This window comes from Marmota marmota, unplaced genomic scaffold (genome assembly GCF_001458135.2).
Source record: "Marmota marmota marmota unplaced genomic scaffold, marMar, whole genome shotgun sequence".
In the NCBI taxonomy this organism is placed as follows: Eukaryota; Metazoa; Chordata; class Mammalia; order Rodentia; family Sciuridae; genus Marmota; species Marmota marmota.
Window position 1 is genome coordinate 3,873,813 of NW_026000079.1, and position 19,194 is coordinate 3,893,006.

Consider the following 19,194-nt stretch of genomic DNA (forward strand, 5'->3'; position numbering starts at 1 on the left):
TGGGGATGTAGCTCAGTGATTGAATGCCCCTGAGTTCAATCCTCAGTACCAAAAAGAAAAAAAAAAAAAAGGTGGCAGGGCTGGTCTTAGTGACACACGCCCATAATCCCAGTGACTCAGGAGGCTGAGGCAGGAGGATCACAAGTTTGAGGCCAGCCTCAGCAGCTTAGTGAGACCCTGTCCTAAAAAATAAAAAGGGCTGGGAGCGTTAACTCAGTGATAAAGCACCGTTGGGTTCAATGCCCAATACGGACGCAGGGGAAGAAAAAGGAAGTAGTAGGACCAAAATTTGAATGCAGAGCTGCCCGGTCTGCCATATCTGAGTGGCTTCTTCACTGTGTGCCCCCTGTTAACCTTTGCAGCCTGCTTCTCCACACTCTCCAGTCAAATGGAACTACTGGGAGTGCTCCACATTGTCTTCTAGGCTCGTGTTCATGCAGACACCCCCTAAAATGTCTTCATTGACCCCAGTCATCTTCCAGTGGAAGCCCCTGGCTCAACTGCCACTCTTCAAGGAACCGTCTTACTTCAGTCTGGCCACTAATCTCCTACTAACCCTTTCTGGCACCTTTGTTAAGGCTCTGTGTACTTCCCGGAGTTCGGGGTTTCCCTTCTAGACGGTGAACCTCATGGAGGAAACTGCACAAGACCTAGTGCTTCACAGGTAGGCAGTAAACCAGGGCATTTGGATTTGACCGGGGAGCCTGGAAGACCCCGATGAGAGAGGAGGGGGTGGCTGGACTGAGCTGCGGGGGCGGGGAGGAACGGCAGGGCGACGCCCCCAGTGCCCCCCCCCCTGCCCACCCAGCCGCTCCTCGCACTCCAGGCTCACATCCAGGAAGCCAGACAGCTCGGTGTGCAGCAGCTCCTTCAGTTCCTTCTTGCTCAGCTTGTACTTGTCCCCCTCCTTGCCTGAGTGGGCGTGGAACACGTTGATGAGGGTCTCCATCGCAGACTCCAGCTCAGAGCCCATCGCAGCAGTGCGCCTATTCCATCCACACAGCACCGGGGTGAGCTGGGGACCAGGCCCGGGGCCTCCTCGGGCCTGGACCTGGTTCCACAGCCACATAACCCTGAGGTGGGAGTCCTACTGCAGCTTATCTTTCGTTGAGATTTCACAGCGTGGGGGAAGGCCCAGCACAACGAACTGCAGACCTCTGTGTCCCTCAGTCTGAACCCGAGCCAAAGGGAGTCAGGGTTGGGCATGGAGAGCAAGCAGCCGGAACTGGGCTGGCTCCGGAGGCCTGCCGTGGGCGTCCGCAGCGGCTCCTGACTGCCTGGGCAGAGACGAGGGTGGGGCAGCCTGGGGTGGTCACCGGACTAGGATGGCTTCTGCCGGCTCTATTTTTACCCTGGACCTTGGAGGCCCAGCACGACCAAGTTCTGCCAGTTCTGCCGTGGGGTGGTGGGCCGGCGTCCCTGTAGCCTTGACTCCGGGGCCCACTGCAGCAAGGACTGAGTCTGGCACCCTTGGTGAGCCTGACAGAGGGTGGTGGCCTGAGTGGGTGGCCCAGAGCTTTTGGGGGGAACGGACTCTGTTTCTGATTTTCCTGCCAGCAATTTGGAGGGGTCTTTTTTGGTCCTTCAAGCCCTCCTCTCTTCAACTTGTCATTTTGACCTCTCTGGGGTGTGCCTCCCAGAGCCTTCAGTTTAATTCCTCTCTGCAAAATTATCGCCTCCATCAGGTGGGTGGCAGGAAGGGAGAAAAGAATGTCTGAGCCCTGGAGAGGGGGAGGAAATCTGTACACCTTGGTCCCTGGTTGCCTGGTTGATGTGGGTACAGTGGGAACAGGGAATGGGGCTGGTATGTGCTGGGGAGATAAAAACTGAGTGCATGAAGTCTTTTGAGTTCAAGGGGCTGGGCGAGAACAGGAGAAGAATGGAGGGGTCTGTTGAGGAGAGGAGACTGCCAAGCTGGGGAGCCTCTGTCCTTTGGCCCTGGGACAGTCAGGCCCTCCGCAGCCCCAAGGGGCAGCTCAGGTGTCTGGGATCAGGTATCCCCATCCTTCCCCAGGACTGGGGGAGTGGACAATGGGCTCTGATCAGATGACATCCCAGCTCTTCAATAAGGCCCTTGTGAGTGTCACCTGAACTCCGGACATGAGAAGCAATTGTCACAGAGACGTGGGGGTGACGGAACCCAAGACAGGGCTGATAGAGAGGATAAGGGGTGCTCGAGGGAGGGATGCTGGTGGCTCAGTTACCAGCCCTATCAGGAGGGACAGCTGGAGGTTGCGGCTAGCTCTCCAGCAGCCTGGGATTTTATGTGGGGGCAGTTCTGGGAGGACCTGGGTTGGGGAAATAGGAAAACTACAGAGGAAGGAATTGGGGAAAGAGGAGGGGGGTCTGGGCTGAGAAAAGAGGAAGACAAAGGGGACGTCTTGTGAAGGAAGAGTTGGGAGAGGGCTCAGAACCAAGGGTCCTCTCTTCCTGATAATCATGCGGCCCTTGCTCTGCTGCCCCCAGACCTCCCTGGGCCCGGCTCTTGGCAAGGCTAGCAGGGGTGGCAGAGACTGAGTCTGGAAGTGGGTAGGAACAGCTGTTGTCTTCTGTTATTGTTACTCCATGGGAGGCAAGGCAAGGCTGTGTCCCTTCCCCAACAATGAGAGACTGAGGAGACTTGGCAGGGGACTCGCGGGCTCTGTGTGGGAGGGGCTGGTGGCCTGGAAGCTGGGTGATGGGCTCCCATTCACTGAGCTCCCAGCTCTAACTCTGACCCTTACTCACCCCCCCCTTACCACCTTCCAAACCGTCTCCCCCAGATTCTGAGCTGCCCCTACCCTAATTCCTCCCAGGCCCTAAGTGCACCACGATGCAGAATGCCATCGTCACCCCTCCCCCGCTCTTGGGACCCCCTCTGAAGTCCCCTTTCCCCCAAGCTGGCCAGGCCAAGGACCTAGGCCAGGTTGGGCGGGATACTCACAGTTGGCCTGGGCCTGAGATGGGAGCGGGTTCTGCACAAATGGCCGAGGCTGCAAGTGTGGCTCCCGGGCTGTGTGAGAGACCTGTCTTTAGCAGTCCTTCCCCCGCTGCCCCCCCCAGCGGCTCCACCCCTTCACAGACACCCAGTGGGGCAAGGGGCCAGGAGAGGACAGAGGCGCCCTCTGTCTCCTGGGCTGGAACAGGCTGCCCTGTGTCTCCTCCCTGGCCTTGGTTGCCTGCCCTCCCACCCCCTGCTGGGTACCAGCGGGGAAGTGCAGGGAGAAGGGAGGGGGAGGTGGGTCCTGGGGGGACACAGAGTCTCACCCCCAGCTCCACTGCACAGCCCCTGGAGCTGGCTGTGACACTGACAGGGAAGGGGAGGGTTTGCAGAGGGAGTCTTAGCCTGGGGCTGGCCACGGGGTCTCGCTCAGTGAGTGACTTAGTCTTGGGACCGCTGAGATCTCTCAATCTGGGATTCTGCTATGCCGCCTTGGCCTGGGTCCCCCATCCTGGTGCCGGAGCTTGCAGTCCTTGGAAGGAGTGTGGGCTGCAGTGACCCTTGCAGGGTCTCTGAGGTTTTGTAGAGTGGCCTCTCAGTGCTGAGCTCCAGTTGGATTTTCAATTAGTGGTTGTCATCCCTGCCCCCCTCCCGGTTAGCTTTTGGGGGTGTGGTAGGGCAGCAGCCCCCCATAAAGGAAGTGATGGACTCTGGGACCCCTGCTTAATGGGATCTGTCCAGGACGCCCCCCCCCCCAAGCTGGGGAACCTGCGGGAGTGGTCAGGCGGCCAGGCTTCCCAGCCCCAAGGCCAGCGCGGGAGGCGTGACTGGGCGGTCCCCCCTCTGGAGAATCAGCTAGGAAACTGGACACCTCGGGCTGGGCGTGGCGCCCTCCTCCCCGCAGGCCTTATAAACCTCGGCCTCGCATCTCCGCGGCAGCACCCCATCTCCTACCCTGGTGAGTCGCACCCCGTCCCCACCCAGGGGCTGTCTGGGGATCCGTTTTTCTCCATTGGCCCCCGGTCCCCCCACCCCCAGCCGCTGGGACAGGGATTCAGGAAGTGGCTTGGGGAGAGCAAGCAGCAGTCCCCGCAGGAGCCTGTGCGTGTGCGTGTGTGGGGGTGGACGGAAAGGAGAGGGATGCGTGGGCTTGTCCCTTTCCTCCAGCTTTCTGTTGTGCCCCCAGGGGACTTGAGTGCCCGGACGGTGCCCCTGTGGGCTCGGAGAATCAGAGGACCTCCGCGCCAGGACCCTGTCATCTGGAGACAGGGTTGGAAGGGCATGAGGGGTTCTTGTCCCAGCACTCGGTCCAGCTGCCCCCAAGGAGAGGGAGGGGAGGGGATCTGTCCAGACTGAGCCAGCCCTGACCACAGCTGGGCTTGTGCCAACCCTAAGCTTCTCTGCTGGAAGGAGTGACCAGCGTGTGGGCGGACTGCAGGTCCCACTGTAAACAAACTGGAGACAAACAACCTCCTGACCCTTTAACACTGGGAGAGACAAGATAGGGCCATAAGAGAAACCCCATCAGAGGGCCACCAGACTCCAAGGACTTTGAAGAAGGAACTGCAGACTGAAAAATCTCTCCCCGATAGAGGGATCACCATACTTGATGGATCACCAGAGGGTCTCTCTTATCTCTTTTTTTTTTTTGTACTTGGGATGAAACCCAGGGGGCTTCACCACTGAGCCGTACCCCCCGACCTTTTTATTTTTAATTTCGAGTCAGTGTCTCGCTGGGTTGTTGACAGCCTCGATAAATTGCTGAGGCAGGCTTGCCATCATCCTCCTGCCTCAGTCTCCCCAGCTGCTGGGATTACTGGCACCTGAACCCACATAGACGGCTTCTTAAAAAGGACCTTCAGAAACCAGGTGTGGTAGCCCACAACTGCAAACCCAGCTTCAGGGGGGCCTAACAAGAAGACAAGTTAGAGGCCAGCCTGGACAATTTACTGAGAGCCTGCCCTGCCTCAAAATAATAAATAATAATAATAATAATAATAATAATAACAAGGGCTGGGGAATGTAGCTCAGTAATAGAGCACCACTGGGTTCCCTCCCCCGTGCCCCACCCCAAAATAAAGGACCCTCAGATCGTGACCCTCAGAAGAAAGTTTTCTGGGACTAAACTTAAATTGAGATACTGTTGCCTGGTCCCCTACCCCAAGCTCAACCTCTGAACCCTCCCTCTTTCTTATAATGACACTCCGGAGGGCACCAGAGCAGGGACACTGGCCATCCTTGGATTCCAGACTGCCTAACTCCTCCCCCTCTGCTCCCCCACGTTCTGCAGGTCAGCTGTGTGAGCACATCAGCTCCAACCCCAGGGGCCTCATGGCGGCCGAGCCACTGACTGAGCTGGAGGCGGCCATCGAGACAGTGGTCACCACTTTCTTCACCTTTGCAGGGCGGGAAGGCCGGAAGGGCAGCCTCAGCGTCAATGAGTTTAAGGAACTAGCCACGCAGCAGTTGCCTCACCTGCTCAAGGTGGGTGGAGGTCTCTGGGCTGGGATTCTGTGAGGCAGCGTTGGTGGGACCCTGAGTGTGTGAGGGGAGACTGCTGAGTAGACAGTGAGCCACAGGAGGGGTGGGAGGCCAGGCAGGGGGGTGCACACCAGGTCTCAGTGAGGGGGTGGATTCCAATTGGAGGCCAACCCAGGCAACTCAGTGAGACTTTGTCTCAAAAAATAACAAGAGTTGAGGGTGTAGGTCAGTGGTCACGGGATCAATCCCCAGGACCTCAAAAACAAACAAACAAACAAACAAAATAAAATAAAAGGATGTAAGTGACTGCATGTGTACATGGTTCTGGGTTTTCTGTCCTCTGTGTGTGTGTGTGTGTGTGTGTGAGAGAGAGAGAGAGAGAGAGCGCGCGCGAGAGAGAGACAGACCAGGTAAGCAAAGATACTGTGTTTGTGCAACTGGGTTCTGCACTCTCATTAAAAGATGCTGTTGGGTTCTTGTGTCTGTGTGGGCCTCTCTGGTCTCATTTCCCCAGTATAGGACTGGCCCCAGAGATGGCTTCCAGGACATTCACAGACCCTCAGAGCTTGAAGGAGGCCAAGAGAAAACATAAAAACATGGTTCAGACTCCTCACTGCACATATATGGAAACTGAGGCCCAGCAGTGGGAATGGTATTATTAAAAGCGAAAACAAAATTGGGCATGGTGGCACATGCCTGTCATCTCAGCAACTTGGGAGGCTGAATCAGGAGGATCTCAAGTTTGAGGGCAGCCTCAGCAACTTAGTGAGATCCTGTCTCAAAATAAAATTTAAAAAATGGCTGGGGGTGTAGCTCCATGGTAGAGTACCCTGGATTTAACCCCCAGTAATTAACTTTCTCTCTCTCTCTCTCTCTCTCTCTCTCTCTCTCTCTGTCTCACACACATGCACACAAGAAAATAAAGAAAACAGCCAAATCCATGGAGTCCTAGACTCTCAGTGTAGGAGGTCCATAAGGAACATTTGTGACTATTTCCCACCATCTCTGGGATCCCCTCAATAGAGCGCCTGACAGGGCCATTCTTCTCGTCTACTGGAAGGAATGAGTTGGGATTTAAATTTCATCCACTCTGGGTTTCCCCCGTCATTCCAGGCTAACAGTTTCTTTTTCCTCCTTTCTGAAAATTCACAGGTACTTAGCAGTGTATGAGTATGGATTTTTAAAAAACAAAGCCATCCTCTGAAACTTAAGTCTCTCATCTGCAAAATCCCCTGTATCCTCTCACTTCTCAGACTTTTCCTTTCGCCTTTTTATTGGAAATGTCAGATTCTCTGATGAAGGTGTAGCATTCCCAGAGTCTGGTTGAGCAGTAACTGATTTTCCCTCTGACGTCCTCTGGGCCTGGGAAAGCAAGAAGTGGCCTCTTTGCTTTTCATCTGTTTTTCTGGACCTTAGTTCCTTCTTCTGTAGACCCCCAGCTCCTTGGAAGCTGAGCTGCCTCCCTCTTCCTTCTTTGTTTCTTCTCATGGTAATGAGGATTGAGCCCAGGGGCCCTTTTCTTTGGGAGGGGGTGCCAGGGATTGAACTCAGGGGCACTCAGTTACTGGGCCACGTCTCCAGCCCTGTTCTGTATTTTATTTAGAGACAGGGTCTCACTGAGTTGCTTAGCGCCTCGCCATTGCTGAAGATGGTTTTGAACTCACGATCCTCCTATCTCAGCCTCCTGAGCTGCTGGGATTATAGGCGTGTGCCACTGCACCCAGCTCCAGTGACCCTTTTTATTTTTTACTTTTTTTTTTTTTAATATTTATTTTTTAGTTTTTGGCGGACACAACATCTTTGTTTGTATGTGGTGTTGAGGATTGAACCCGGGCCGCACGCATGCCAGGCGAACGCGCTACCGCTTGAGCCACATCCCCAGCCCTTTATTTTTTACTTTGAGACAGGATGTTACTAAATTGCCCAGGCTGGCCTTGAACTTGTGATCCTCCTGCCTCAGCCTTCTGAATAGCTGGGATTATAGACCTGCACACCGTGCCTGCCTTCTGCCCTCCTTACTGTACTACTTATATCTTTTCAGCTTTGGCTCACTGTTATTCTTCTCAGCACTGCATCTGTTGTTGTTGTGATGATGATGATAATGATGATGATGATGATGATGATGATGATGATGATGATGATTGGTACCTGGGACTGAACCCAGGGACACTTAACCACGGAGCCACATTCCCAGCTTTTTTTTTTTTTTTTAATATTTTATTTAGAGACAGAGTCTCTCACTGAGTTGCTTAGGGCCTTGCTAAGTGGTGGAGGCTGGCTTTGAGCCCTTGATCCTCCTGTCTCAGCCTCCTGAGCTTACAAGCTTGTGCCACCATGACCGGCAGGACCTTCAGTCTCTTGACCTGCCACTTTTTCATTTTCTATCATCATCTCTTATCTCTTCATTTCTCGTCTTCCTTAGCTCATGTTCAAGACGTTATTAGGATCATACCCTCAACCCATTTGATTCTCTCTCTGTCCCAGTTGTCTGGCAGAATCCCAACCCTGATGAAATCCAACATTTCCCCTACATTAACTTGCTGGTTCAATCACCATCCCTGCCTACACTTGGATAGCTGAATCTGGCTGGAGGAAAATGCACGGCCTCATTGACTTGTCTCACTTTAAATCAGTAACCACAGACTCTGGGGGACCCTTAGCAATGCTGGCGACTCTGCTGTGTTTCCCTGAATGATTGTGTATCAGCTCTTTCAGATGATGGTTTCATAACTTTCCCTCCCTTCTCAAACTCCAGTGCCTCTTTCCACATCCTCCCTCTCACTGAGAAATTCCCTCACTAAGAAAATAAGTCATCAGGAAACTTCTGTGTGCTACCCTCATCCCCAAATCTACTGCTCAATCAGCACACAGTCTGCTTCCTTCCTGGTCACATAAATGATCACTTTTAGCTCTTAACTGGTGCTCTGGATCCTATCCCCTCTCACCTACTTTAAAGACTTTCCTTTTGCAATTCTTGCAGTGATCCCTTCTCTTTCTTGCATCATTAAAATTTCCTTCTCTACTAGGTCTTTTGTATCAGGGGTTTTGTTGCTTGTTTAATCTTTTTTTTTTTTTTTGTACTAGGGATTGAACCCAGGGGCACTCAACCACTGGGTCACATCCCCCAGCCCCTTTAAATTTTTTTATTTTGAGACAAAGTCTGGCTAAATTGCTTAGGGCCTCAATAAATTGCTGAGGCTGACTTTGAACTTGCAGTCCTCCTGCCTCAGCCTCCTGAGTGCTGGGATTACAGGTGTGCACCACCATGCCTGGCTTCCCAGCCCCTCTTTAAAAAAACAAATTTTTTTTTTTTTTTAGTTGTAGTTGGACATAATACCTTTATTTTATGTATTTATTTTTATGTGGTACTGAGGATCAAATCCAGTGCCTCACACGTGCTAGGCAAGCCCTCTACCACTGAGCCTCAGCCCCAGCCCTTCCCAGCCCTTTTTATTTTTTAAATATTTATTTTTTAGTTGTAGTTGGATACCATATCTTTAATTAATTTATTTATTTCTATGTGGTGCTGAGGATCGAACCTAGGGCCTCGCCCACGGTAGGCGAGTGCTCCACCGCTGAGCCACAACCCCAGCCCCGTCATCCCTTTTTAACATTTATTTTGCAGTAGAGTCTCACTAAGTTGCCCAGGCTGGCCTCCAACTTGTGATGCCCTGTGTTAGCCTCCCGAGTACCTGGGATTACAGATGTGTACCGCCACAGTCTCTTTACAGATATGCTGTAATGTCTTCCATCTTGGGAAAAGAAAGAAAATTATAATAATAAAGAACACCTCCCTTGACCTTGTAGCTGCTTTTAGTTATGCCGTATATTTCTTCTGTACTCTATCACAGAACTCCTCAAAAGTAATGAGAATGACTCATACTTACCGTCTCCACTTTTCCTCTCCTGTTCACAGTGCTCGTCTCCCAGGTACTTGCTAGGCTTATTCCTCATTTAATTCAGGTTCCTGCTTAGCTGGCAAATCCTCAGCACAGTCTCCCTTCACCACTGAACACAAAAGTCACCTCTTTTACCCTGCAGAACACAACCAATCTGACCTCCACTATACACTTACATGTTTTTAAGTGTGAAAGGCTCAAGAAGGAAAGGCATTTGCTTACCATTTAATCTCAGCAGTTAAACAGTATCTGACTTCTCTGTTGGGTGCTCAATAAAATATTAAGTGACGGGGCTGGGGCTGTAGCTCAGTGGTAGAGCAGTTGCCTGGCACATGTGAGGCACTGGGTTTGATCCTCAGCATAACATAAGAATAAGTAAATAAAATAAAGGTATAAAAATATTAACTGACAGTCTTAGTGAGTTTTGGCTACTCTAACAGAGTACTATAATCTGAGTGGTTGACAAACAACAAAATTCATTTCTCCTAGTTGTGGAGGCTGGAAGCCCAAATCAGGGTGCCAGTGTAGCTGGGTTCAGGCGAGGGCCTCTTATGGGTTGACATCTTCCAGTTTTGTCCTTACCTGGGCAAAAAGCTCAAGAGCTCTCTGGGGTCTTGTTGTTGTTTTTATTTTTTGGTACTGGGGATTTAGCACAGGGGCACATAACCACTGAGCTACATCCCCAGTCCTTTTCATTTTTGAGACAGGGTCTTGCTAAATTGCTGAGGCTGACCTGTAACTAGCGATCCTCCTGCCTTAGGCTCTGGAGTCACTGGGATTAGGGGCCTGTACCACTGTGCCCACTCTGGGGTCTCTTTAAGCAAGGGCACTAATCTAAATCATGAGGGATCCACCTTCATGACCCAAGGCTACACCTAATACCGTCACATTGGGGTTTGGGATTTTGTTATGGATTGGATCGGAAATGCCCCCCCAAAGTCTCATGTATTCACGGTGGGGGCTTTTGGGAAGTGACTGGATCATGAAGGCTCTGACCCGTCATTCAGTTAACCTATTGAAGACAGGATGGACTACTGGGAGGTGGGACCTGGTTGGAGGAAGTAGGTCCCTGGGGTGGGCCCGGGAGGGTGCATCTCTCTCTTGCCTCCCACCCCACTTTCTGGCTGCCGTGAGCTGACAGCTTTAATACCTCTGGGCCTTGCGCCACGACGTTGCACTTGACCTGTGGCCTGAAGCAGTGGCACCAGCTGACTATGGACTGAAAGCTCTGAAACCAGGAGCCCAAATAACTGGTCCCCACCCCAAGTCGTTTGAGTCAGGTAAACACACAATGAAAAGCTGACTGACAGAGAGATCTCAACATGGGTTTTGCAAGGACACAAAATTCAGTCCATGAGGGACTGGGATGTAGCTCAGTGGCAAAGTACTTCTCTCGTATGTGCAAAGGCCTGGGTTCTAAAAAATAAAAAAAATAAGAAACAAACAAACAAAAACCCAACCAAAAAAGGACTAGGGGGCTGCGGGTATAGCTCAGCAGTAGAGTGCTTGCCTAGTATGCATGAGGTCCTGGGTTCAATCCCCAGCACCCTCCCCAAAAGCAGGGGCTGGGGATGCTCACTGATAAAGAACGACTGGGCTCCCTTCCCAGTACAAAAAAAACAACAACAACAAAAAAAAACACTAAAATTCAGTCCACAAGAATGGGTGAATATAATTGAAAAAAAAAATTAAAAATGAAAAAAATTTCCAGTGAGTGAATGAATACATTTTTTTTTTTTTTTGGTACTAGGGGTTGAACTCAGAGCCACTCAGCCACTGAGCCCTGTCCCTGGCCCTACTTTGTATTTTATTTAGAGACAGGGTCTCACTGAGTCGCTTAGCGCCTCACTGTTGCTGAGGCTGGCTTTGAACTTGCGATCCTCCTATCTCAGCCTCCTGAGCTGCTGGGATTACAGGTGTGCGCCACTGCATCCTACTTGAATAAATACATCTTTTATATATTGTTCTACAAATAGCTTTAAAAAAAAATGTAACAGTACATATAGGATATTTTCCCATTAAAGAAATGATAGACTGGGTGTGGTGGCACACGCCTGTAATCCCAGTGGCTCAGGATGCTGAGACAGAAGGATGGTGAGTTCACAGCCAGCCTCAGCAAAGCAACTCAGTGAGACCCTGTCTCTAAATAAAATACAAAATTGGGCTAGGGATGTGGCTCAGTGGTTGAGTTCAATCCCTGGTACCAAAAACAGTTAAAAAAGTGTTGTGGATCAGTCATTAAGTGCCCCTGGTTCCAAAATAAAATAAAATAAAAATAAAGATTAAAAAAATAAAAAGGGCTGAGACACAGCTCAGATAGGTAGAGCACCTGTGGCTTCAATTCCCAGTACCACAAAAATGGGAGGGGGAGGGGGAGGACTTGAGTAGCTCTCCTATAAATTTGCTTAAGAGATTTGGCAGATCTTCTCTGCCTTCGTTCAAATGTTGATTTAAATGTTAAGAATCAAGGTCAACAGAGGCACCTTCTTTGGTTTAATGTTGACCCTTTACTCAACAATCAAGTTTTCTTTCTTTCTTTTTTTTTTTTTTTTTTGGTGGTGCTGAGATTGAACCCAGGGCCTTGTGCGTTTGAGGCAGGCCCTCTACCACTGAGCTATGTCCCCAGCCCTACAATCAAGTTTTCCATTGTGATTGTCTGGTAACAAATCCTTTTATCACGAAAGTCTGGCTTACAGTATCCCTGGGTTTCACAGGCCCGTCCTGAGAGACTTTATCAAGGGCCCCTCGAAAACAAGATGCCCTGTGTCTTTGCCATTCCCTGATCTACCGGGTACTGGCCCAGCTGGATACAGGAGAACACAGAAGGGAGATGCAAATGAGCAGCTACTACTGTGAGGGAGGAGGGTGGCTGAGAAGGCCTCCGGGGAGTCAGGTTGGATCTGTCCCTACAAAGGCTCCCTGAGTATTATTGGGTCCATCCGGACTGGTGCAGTGGTGTGCTAGCGCCAGCTCTGCCTGCCGGTGAGAGCAGATTGTGTGCGTCTCTCTCCAGCTCTGTGTTCAGTGACATCGTATTTGTAGTGTATGCTATGCCGTGATGGGAGTATTTATGTCAGAGCAAACACTCAGAGCAGGCCCTTCCACCTCTGCTGGTGTCCTTGAAGTTGGGACCCCAGGGCAGCCCAGTCCAGGCCTGCAGCCTTTTCCTTGAGGTACGGGGGCGGGGTTGGTGCTCTCTGAGGGGAGGGCTGTCAGAGGATGGTAAGCTAGAAAGTCTCCCCTCTTCCTGTCTCAAGATCCCCCCATCTAACCTGCCCTTCCCTTTTAGGATGTGGGCTCCCTAGATGAGAAGATGAAGAGCTTGGATGTGAATCAGGACTCGGAGCTCAAGTTCAATGAGTACTGGAGACTGATTGGGGAGTTGGCCAAGGAAATCAGGAAGGAGAAGGCGCAGGAGATCCGGAAGAAGTAGAGCTGCTGGCCGGGATGGCGGTGGGGAGAGTAGGCCTGGCAGGGCCAGGAGAACCCATCACTCCCCAAATAAACCTTCTCCCTCGAAACACACAGGTTTCTTTCTTTTTTCAAAATATTTTCTAGTTGTTGATGGACCTTTATTTTTTATTTATTTCTATGTGGTGCTGAGGTTCGAACCCAGTGCCTCACACATGCTAGGCCAGCTCTGCCACTGAGCCCCAGCCCCAGCCCCTGGCACACGTTTCTTATTCACATCCTGTACTGATTTCCTCTCTTGAGGTAAGTGGGGTGGGAAAACTGCCCTGAGCAAGTCTGAAAATTATGAGCTCCTTGAATAAAGGGACCGTGAATTCATCTTCAGATATTCCACAGCGTCTAACATGAGGTCTTGTACTGATTAGGGGCTCAGTGAATAAATGGCTAGATTGGGCATTGTGGTGCACTTGGATTTGGGAGGCTAAGGCAGGAGGATTGCAGGTTCAAGGCCAGCCTGGTGAGGCCCTGTCTCAAAAGAGAAAATAAGAGGGACTGGGGATGTAGCTCAGGGGTATAGCACATCTGAATTCAATCCCCAGTCCAAAATAAAAATAAAAACCTAAGAAGTAAAAAAAATAGGTAAGTAGATAAGTGGTTGATGAATAAATATGTGAAAGATGCAGAGATCTGGTTTCTATCCTACCAGGTGTCTCCTGGGGCTCAGTTGCATAGTTATAACCCCAGTTTTCCCTATCCTATCCCTAGAGTTTGTCCCAGGATGATAATGACAGCAGCGAGCAGGTGTCACTGGCTTACGATATGTCAGGCATAGGCTGAACATGTTACCTATATTATTTTAGTTAATTTTCACAACTTTTTTTTTTTTTTTTGGTACTGGGGAGTGAACCCAGGGGCACTCAACCACTGAGCCACATCCCAGCCCTTTTTTGTATTTTTATTTAGAGACAGGGTCTCACTGAGTTGCTTAGGGCATCACTAAGGTGCTGAGGCTGGCTTTGAACTCACCATCCTCCTGCCTCAGCCTCCCGAGCTGCTGGGATCACAGGAGGGAGTCACCATGTCCAGCTAATTTTCACAACTAACTTCCTTCCTTCCTTCCTTCCTTCCTTCCTTCCTCCCTCCCTCCCTCCCTTCCTTTCGCAGTACTAGGGATTGAGAGAGACATGGTCTCACTAAGTTGCCTAGGCTGGCTTCAAACCTGTGATCTTTCTACTTCAGCCTTCTGAATAGCTGGGACTTTAAGTGTGTACTACTACGCCCCACGTGGTAGGTAGTATTTTTAAGTCTTATATTCAAGATGAGGATATGAGCTTGGGTCCAGAGACTGAGACAGGAGGATCCCAAGTTGGAGGCCAGCCTCAGCAACTTAGTGAGATCCTGTCTCCAAAAAAACCACAAAAAAACAAAAAGAAAAAAAGGAGGCTGGGGATGTGGCTCAAGAGGTAGCGCGCTCGCCTGGCATGCATGGGGTGCTGGGTTCGATCCTCAGCACCACATAAAAATAAAATAAAGACGTGTCCACTGAAAACTAATAAATAAATAAATAAATAAATATTAAAAATTCTCTCTCTCTCTCAAAAAAAAAAAAGAAAGGACTGGGTCTCTACCTCAGTAGTAAAGGGTCCCAGTACCCAAAAAAAGGTGATGGATTTTTAGAGAGGTTAAATCACAAAGACAAGGACAAGCAGAACTGGGTTGACATTCCAGAGCCCCTGGTTTACCAGAGTCCTCCGTGGATAGGCACCGGGAACACTAGACCTCAGATCCCAGCCTCCCTCCACAGCAGCGGGGACACAGAGGAGGGACTAGTGAGGTAGGTCATGGGGTGCCATGGTACTGAAGGAAGCAGAACTTTCCGACAGTGCTGCTGCCTTCCCTGTTTGCATTGGCTTGAGGGGCATGCGGTTTGCTTTACCCGCCACCAGAGGGAGCAGAGGCGGGCCAGTCAGCAGGACTGCCTCCTAGGGCTGCCACTGCTGTACCTGCAGGTGTCCATGTGGGGCAGCTAGTAGCCCAGAAAAACATTTAGGCTGAGACAAGCTCCTGATCATACACCCCAAAAAGAGGATCCCTGATGAAGACGTCACATCTAAGGAGCACCAGACGGAGACCTCAGAGACTTCCTGGCTGGAGGGGCCATTGGCAAAGACGTTCTATGAGGGACCTCACATGGACTCCTCAGGGAAGCTCTCAGATGGAGAGACCCTTGAAGGGGGTCCCTGAATCCAAGTCCTTTGGACACCCTTGTGGAAGGGCCTCGAGTTACAGAGCGCCCTAATCAAGACTGAAAGTTCAGGAGAAGTTGACACAAGGAGGTTGGGAAAGGGACCCAGGCATTTTGGCTCTGAGTCCCACTCCATCTCTGCCCTGATCCACACCGAACCCACTGCCCTTTCTTGAATTCCCTCCCCACGATGTTAGGTTCCAGGCCCCTGAGCCTGGGGAGGTAAGGAGGGACATTTGGGTTGGGCTCAGTTCCCAGAAGTACAGTGAAGGCTCGCTGGGGTGACATCCTGGGTACTGGGTTAGAGGGCATGGGTTGCTATGGAGCTGGTGGGCTAGGAGGGCGTGGGATTCTGAGGGAGGGACGAACCTGCAGCCCAAGTAGTTTGGAGAGGTTGTGAGCTGCCATCTGGGCCCTGCATATTTGCACTCTGGGCTGCTGAGGGAGCTGACAGGAAGTCAGTCAATGCTCACTGTGGCTCTCTACCAGGCTCTGCCCCTCCTCCTCCTCGTCCTCCTCGTCCTCCTTCTTCTTCTTTTTTTTTTTTTTTTGGTGCTGGGGATTGAATCCAGGGGTGCTTAACCACATCTGAAGCCCTATATTGTATTTATTTAGAGACAGGGTCTCATTGAGTTGCTTAGTGCCTTGCTTTTGCTGAGGCTGGCTTTGAACTGGGGATTCTCCTGTCTCAGCCTCCGGAGCTGCTGGGATTACAGGCCTGCGCCACAGCACCTGGCATCCCCAGTCCCTTTTAATACTTGATTTAGAGATAGGGTCTCACAAAATTGTTTAGGGTCTTGCTAAACTGCTGAGGTGGGCTTTGAATTCAAAATCCTCCTGCCTCAGCCTCCGGAGCTGCTGGGATTATAGGTGTGTGCATCACACCCGCCCTAGGCTGCTGATCTTCTTTGATTCTTCCTCCTGACCTCTCCATTCATGTCTCAGCCATCAGGATTGGGAATGGCTGGGCTCTGGGTCTGGGTAGGCTTGAGGGTCATTATCCTTATTGGCTTTGGTTGGGAAGTTGAGCGGAGAGAGAGGTATCTCAAAAGTACAGGGAGGGGGCTGGGGTTGTGGCTCAGAGGTAGGGCGCTCACCTCACTTACTTGGCACGTGGAGACTCTGGGTTCCATCCTCCGCACCACATTAAAATAAATGAGTGAAATGAGGCTATTGTGTCCAACTACAACTAAAATATAAATATTGAAAAATAAAAGTACAGGGAGGCCCCCCTGCAGACCTTCGTTCTACAAACCTCAAATCAGCCCCTGCTTCTCTTTCTTCCCTAATGGACACCTTTCTACTTTCTACTAATGGAGACCCCCTCTGTTCCTCGCAGTTCCCCCAGGTCATCCCACCTCCCTGGCGTGGTTCTCTAAGTCCCCCTTCCCTTCCTCCCCAACCTTCCTTCCCTCTCTCCCTGTGACTCTGCCTGCTGATCTGGGGCCAGGGGTGTCCCAGCCCCAGCCCTCCATGGCTCCCTCCTCGTGGCAGGGGTGGGGACTGGCTCTGGAGCTCTGGCCAATGGAGGGTGGGGCCCACACAGCTGGCTCCCAGCCCAGGCTGCTGCAAGAGCTGGGGTGGCCATGAGGCCCAGCCCCCCGCCTCCCCTCCCTTCCCCCAGGTATAAGAGCCCAGCTGAGGTGAGCTGGCTCCTCCCGTCCAGTCTCAGCGGCTGCCAGCAGGTAAGGAAACCCAGGGCTTTTCTCCTGTACAGGGAGCACCCTGGGCCTCTCTTGCCTGAGTCTTCCAAGGGAGAGCTGGGGACTGGGTCCGGGAGCTCACGCGTTTTGAGCAGAAGTGGGTGGCTGGAGGTGTGAGACTGAGGTGAGACCCTCTAAATGGGTCGGCTTGGGCACTGTGGCCTTATCTCCTGGGCCCTGGGCAGGGACTGGGTCTGTGTGGGGTTGCCTCTGACCCCTGGGGTGAGGCAGAAGATCTTGGGTGGAGCCAAAAGGGGTCATTGAGACAGAAAGCAGAAGTGTCCCCTCACCTCAGGTCCCCTTTCAGGCAGATCATGACCCATCGGTTCTGCTGGGTCAGGCTATAGGACGACAAGACTCACCAAGGGACCAAGTGCTCCAGGCACCATGGGACAGTGTCGGTCAGCCAATGCTGAGGTGGGACCATCGCTCTTTGGCCTGTTTCCCTGTTCTTTTCCACCCCGGGGATCTGTGTTCCCCACTGACTTCTGCCCCTCACCTTGGCCTGGCCCTACACCCAGACCTCGGCAGTGAGGCCTGAGATCCCTCCCTGAACCCCACACAAGGTGATCGGATGGACTCCTCCTGGGAAGAGGATGTCTGCACACGTGCTGGGACCTGTCCTGCCTGGGGATGGGGGGGCGGGGAGGAAAGTCTTGCCCAACCGGTGGGTAAGGGCAGAAGCTGCTGGGGGCTGGGGTGCAGGTGAGGGAGAGGGACTGGGTCCTGGGCTCTGGAGTGGGCAGGGCCACTCCAGCTGTCTTCTGCCCTGCTGGCTTTACCCAAGCTCCCGGGGATCAGGAGCCTCCCTGATGCGCTTAATGTCTGCTGCCCTCAGGACGCCCAGGAATTCAGTGATGTGGAGAGGGCCATTGAGACCCTCATCAAGAACTTCCACCAGTACTCGGTGGAGGGCGGGAAGGAGACACTGACCTCCTCTGAGCTGCGGGACCTGGTCACCCAACAGCTGCCACACCTCATGCCGGTACTGAGGGGATGGACCCCACCCGAGTCAGTCCCCTGACTTCCCAAGCAAGTGCCTCCCGACCCCACCCACACGGGCACTGGCAACCCCTAGATTCCCCCTTGCCAGTGCCAGGCAGGCTCAGGCCCTGCTGTTTGCCCCTGGGCAGGGCAGGGTGGGAAGATCTCAGGCACTGTCTCGCTGAGCTGTGGCTTCTTCCCTCTGCTCAGAGCAACTGTGGGCTGGAAGAGAAGATTGCCAACCTGGGCAACTGTAACGACTCTAAACTGGAGTTCGGGAGCTTCTGGGAGCTAATTGGAGAAGCCGCCAAGAGTGTGAAGCTGGAGAGCCCTGTCCCAAGGAGCTGAGGACTTCTCCCTGGAATCTCTTAGGGGGAATACGGGGGGAAAGGGGACCTTAAAGACCGTGGGCCTGGAAATAAAACTTCTCTCCATCACCCCCACCCTGTTCCCCAGCCTGTACCTTTCCTCATCTCTGCCAAGTTCAGGTTCATAATAGCCCTCTCCAGGGTCTCTGAATACCTCCTTCCCGTGCTCTGTGGAGATGACGGGACCCAGAGACCCCGCCGGAGGGAAGCTCAGTCAGGGAGCAGGTTGGGACCAGGGAGGACATGGAGGGGTAACAGTGGTGTAAGGGCCGAGTGATTTGATCGTGGGGAAAGGGCAGAGAAGCTGGGCTATGGGAAATAATTTGAAGAATGGAGCTGGGGATACGGCTGGGTATGGTACCAAAAAGGATCTCTGAGAACCTGCCCCTCTCCATCTCCAAACTAAATTGTAGCTGTCTGTCCCAGGCTATCCCTTCCAGCCTCCAGCCCTGCCCCACCCTCCTCCCAAGACTCTGTCCCAGGGCTAGGGTAGGGGAGGAGGGAGAGCGTTGAGGAAGAGGCTGGGAGGGTGTGACTGTGGGGAGAGGAGCAGCCGGGTGTGTGGGCATTTACAGAATGATGGTTGTTTTGTATCATTTGATTAATAAAAAAATGGAAAAAAAATTGAAAGATGTTGTCTTGATTGGACACTTGCCCTGGGGTCCATGGGTGAGGGATCCTTGGGGGCAGGTGGTAGAGTCATCAGTGGGACAGACCCGGGAACGAGAGCGGTTGCAGTGGGACTGACTGGGTGTTGCCTTCTCCCCATGGATTTGGGTGAGGGTGGAAACAAGCCCAACAAGCCGGAGACCTGGCTTAGACCTCTCTGAGGCATAGGCTCTGCCTTGTCAAGGAGCTGATCCTCCAGCAGGAGACAAGGGCCCAGGTGTGCACACTGGGGGAAAGGATATTAACCCAAGTGTCTTGGGACCCCGCTGACCAACGGCAAAGAAAATGTAGGGCTGAGGTACAGGCTGACCTGCCTGGGTTGAAGTCCTATCTGCCACTTACATCTGTGAAACTCTGGACATGCTTTTCGAGTGTGTCTGTCACCTGTAAAAAGGGGACAGGCACAGGACTTCACGTATAGGAGTGTCGGGAAGATGACGCGCAGCACTTATCAGACAACCCAACACACAGATGCGTGCCCAGTGAGTGGAAGTCACTGGGAGTGGGAGAGAGT

General features: G+C 52.1%; 3 protein-coding genes across 5 annotated transcripts in view; 2 read left to right on the forward strand and 1 right to left on the reverse strand.

Annotated features, from left to right (window-relative positions):
* S100a1 (S100 calcium binding protein A1) overlaps nt 1-3,072 on the reverse strand; it is a 4,148-nt gene extending 1,076 nt beyond the window's left edge. The window contains exons 1-2 of the mRNA XM_015502881.2: nt 2,924-3,072; nt 833-986 (exon numbers count right to left, since the gene is read on the reverse strand). Coding sequence (XP_015358367.1) covers nt 833-973 — 141 coding nt within the window. The 5' untranslated portion in view covers nt 974-986; nt 2,924-3,072. The remainder of the gene's footprint in view (nt 1-832; nt 987-2,923) is intronic.
* A 670-nt stretch (nt 3,073-3,742) lies between these two features.
* Nucleotides 3,743-12,821, forward strand: S100a13 (S100 calcium binding protein A13). 2 transcript variants are annotated; one of them, XM_015502879.2, is made up of 3 exons: nt 3,743-3,878; nt 5,211-5,404; nt 12,590-12,821. In XM_015502879.2, the coding sequence occupies exons 2-3, from the start codon at nt 5,252-5,254 to the stop codon at nt 12,731-12,733; spliced, it is 297 nt and encodes a 98-aa protein (XP_015358365.1). In that variant the 5' UTR covers nt 3,743-3,878; nt 5,211-5,251; the 3' UTR covers nt 12,734-12,821. The 2 variants fall into 2 exon arrangements, with proteins under 2 accessions (XP_015358365.1, XP_015358366.1); XM_015502880.2 differs by lacking the exon at nt 3,743-3,878 and adding an exon at nt 4,671-4,789.
* Nucleotides 12,822-16,514: 3,693 nt separating this feature from the next.
* On the forward strand, nt 16,515-18,641 carry S100a14 (S100 calcium binding protein A14). Of its 2 annotated transcripts, none has more exons than XM_015502676.2 (4): nt 16,515-16,641; nt 16,967-17,076; nt 17,498-17,644; nt 17,854-18,641. In XM_015502676.2, exons 2-4 carry the CDS (start codon nt 17,047-17,049, stop codon nt 17,989-17,991), a joined length of 315 nt encoding a protein of 104 aa, XP_015358162.1. In that variant the 5' UTR covers nt 16,515-16,641; nt 16,967-17,046; the 3' UTR covers nt 17,992-18,641. The 2 variants fall into 2 exon arrangements, with proteins under 2 accessions (XP_015358162.1, XP_048670775.1); XM_048814818.1 differs by lacking the exon at nt 16,515-16,641 and adding an exon at nt 16,667-16,783.
* The last annotated feature ends 553 nt before the right edge of the window (nt 18,642-19,194 follow it).

Bases quoted from the DNA above. Each gene is read 5' to 3' on its own strand.
- S100a13 (XM_015502879.2), top strand. From the start codon at position 5,252: ATGGCGGCCGAGCCACTGACTGAGCTGGAGGCGGCCATCGAGACAGTG. The intron at 5,405-12,589 runs GTGGGTGGAGGT...CTTCCCTTTTAG, and splicing joins AGTTGCCTCACCTGCTCAAG to GATGTGGGCTCCCTAGATGA.
- S100a14 (XM_015502676.2), top strand. From the start codon at position 17,047: ATGGGACAGTGTCGGTCAGCCAATGCTGAG. The intron at 17,077-17,497 runs GTGGGACCATCG...TGCTGCCCTCAG, and splicing joins GTCGGTCAGCCAATGCTGAG to GACGCCCAGGAATTCAGTGA. The intron at 17,645-17,853 runs GTACTGAGGGGA...CCCTCTGCTCAG, and splicing joins AGCTGCCACACCTCATGCCG to AGCAACTGTGGGCTGGAAGA.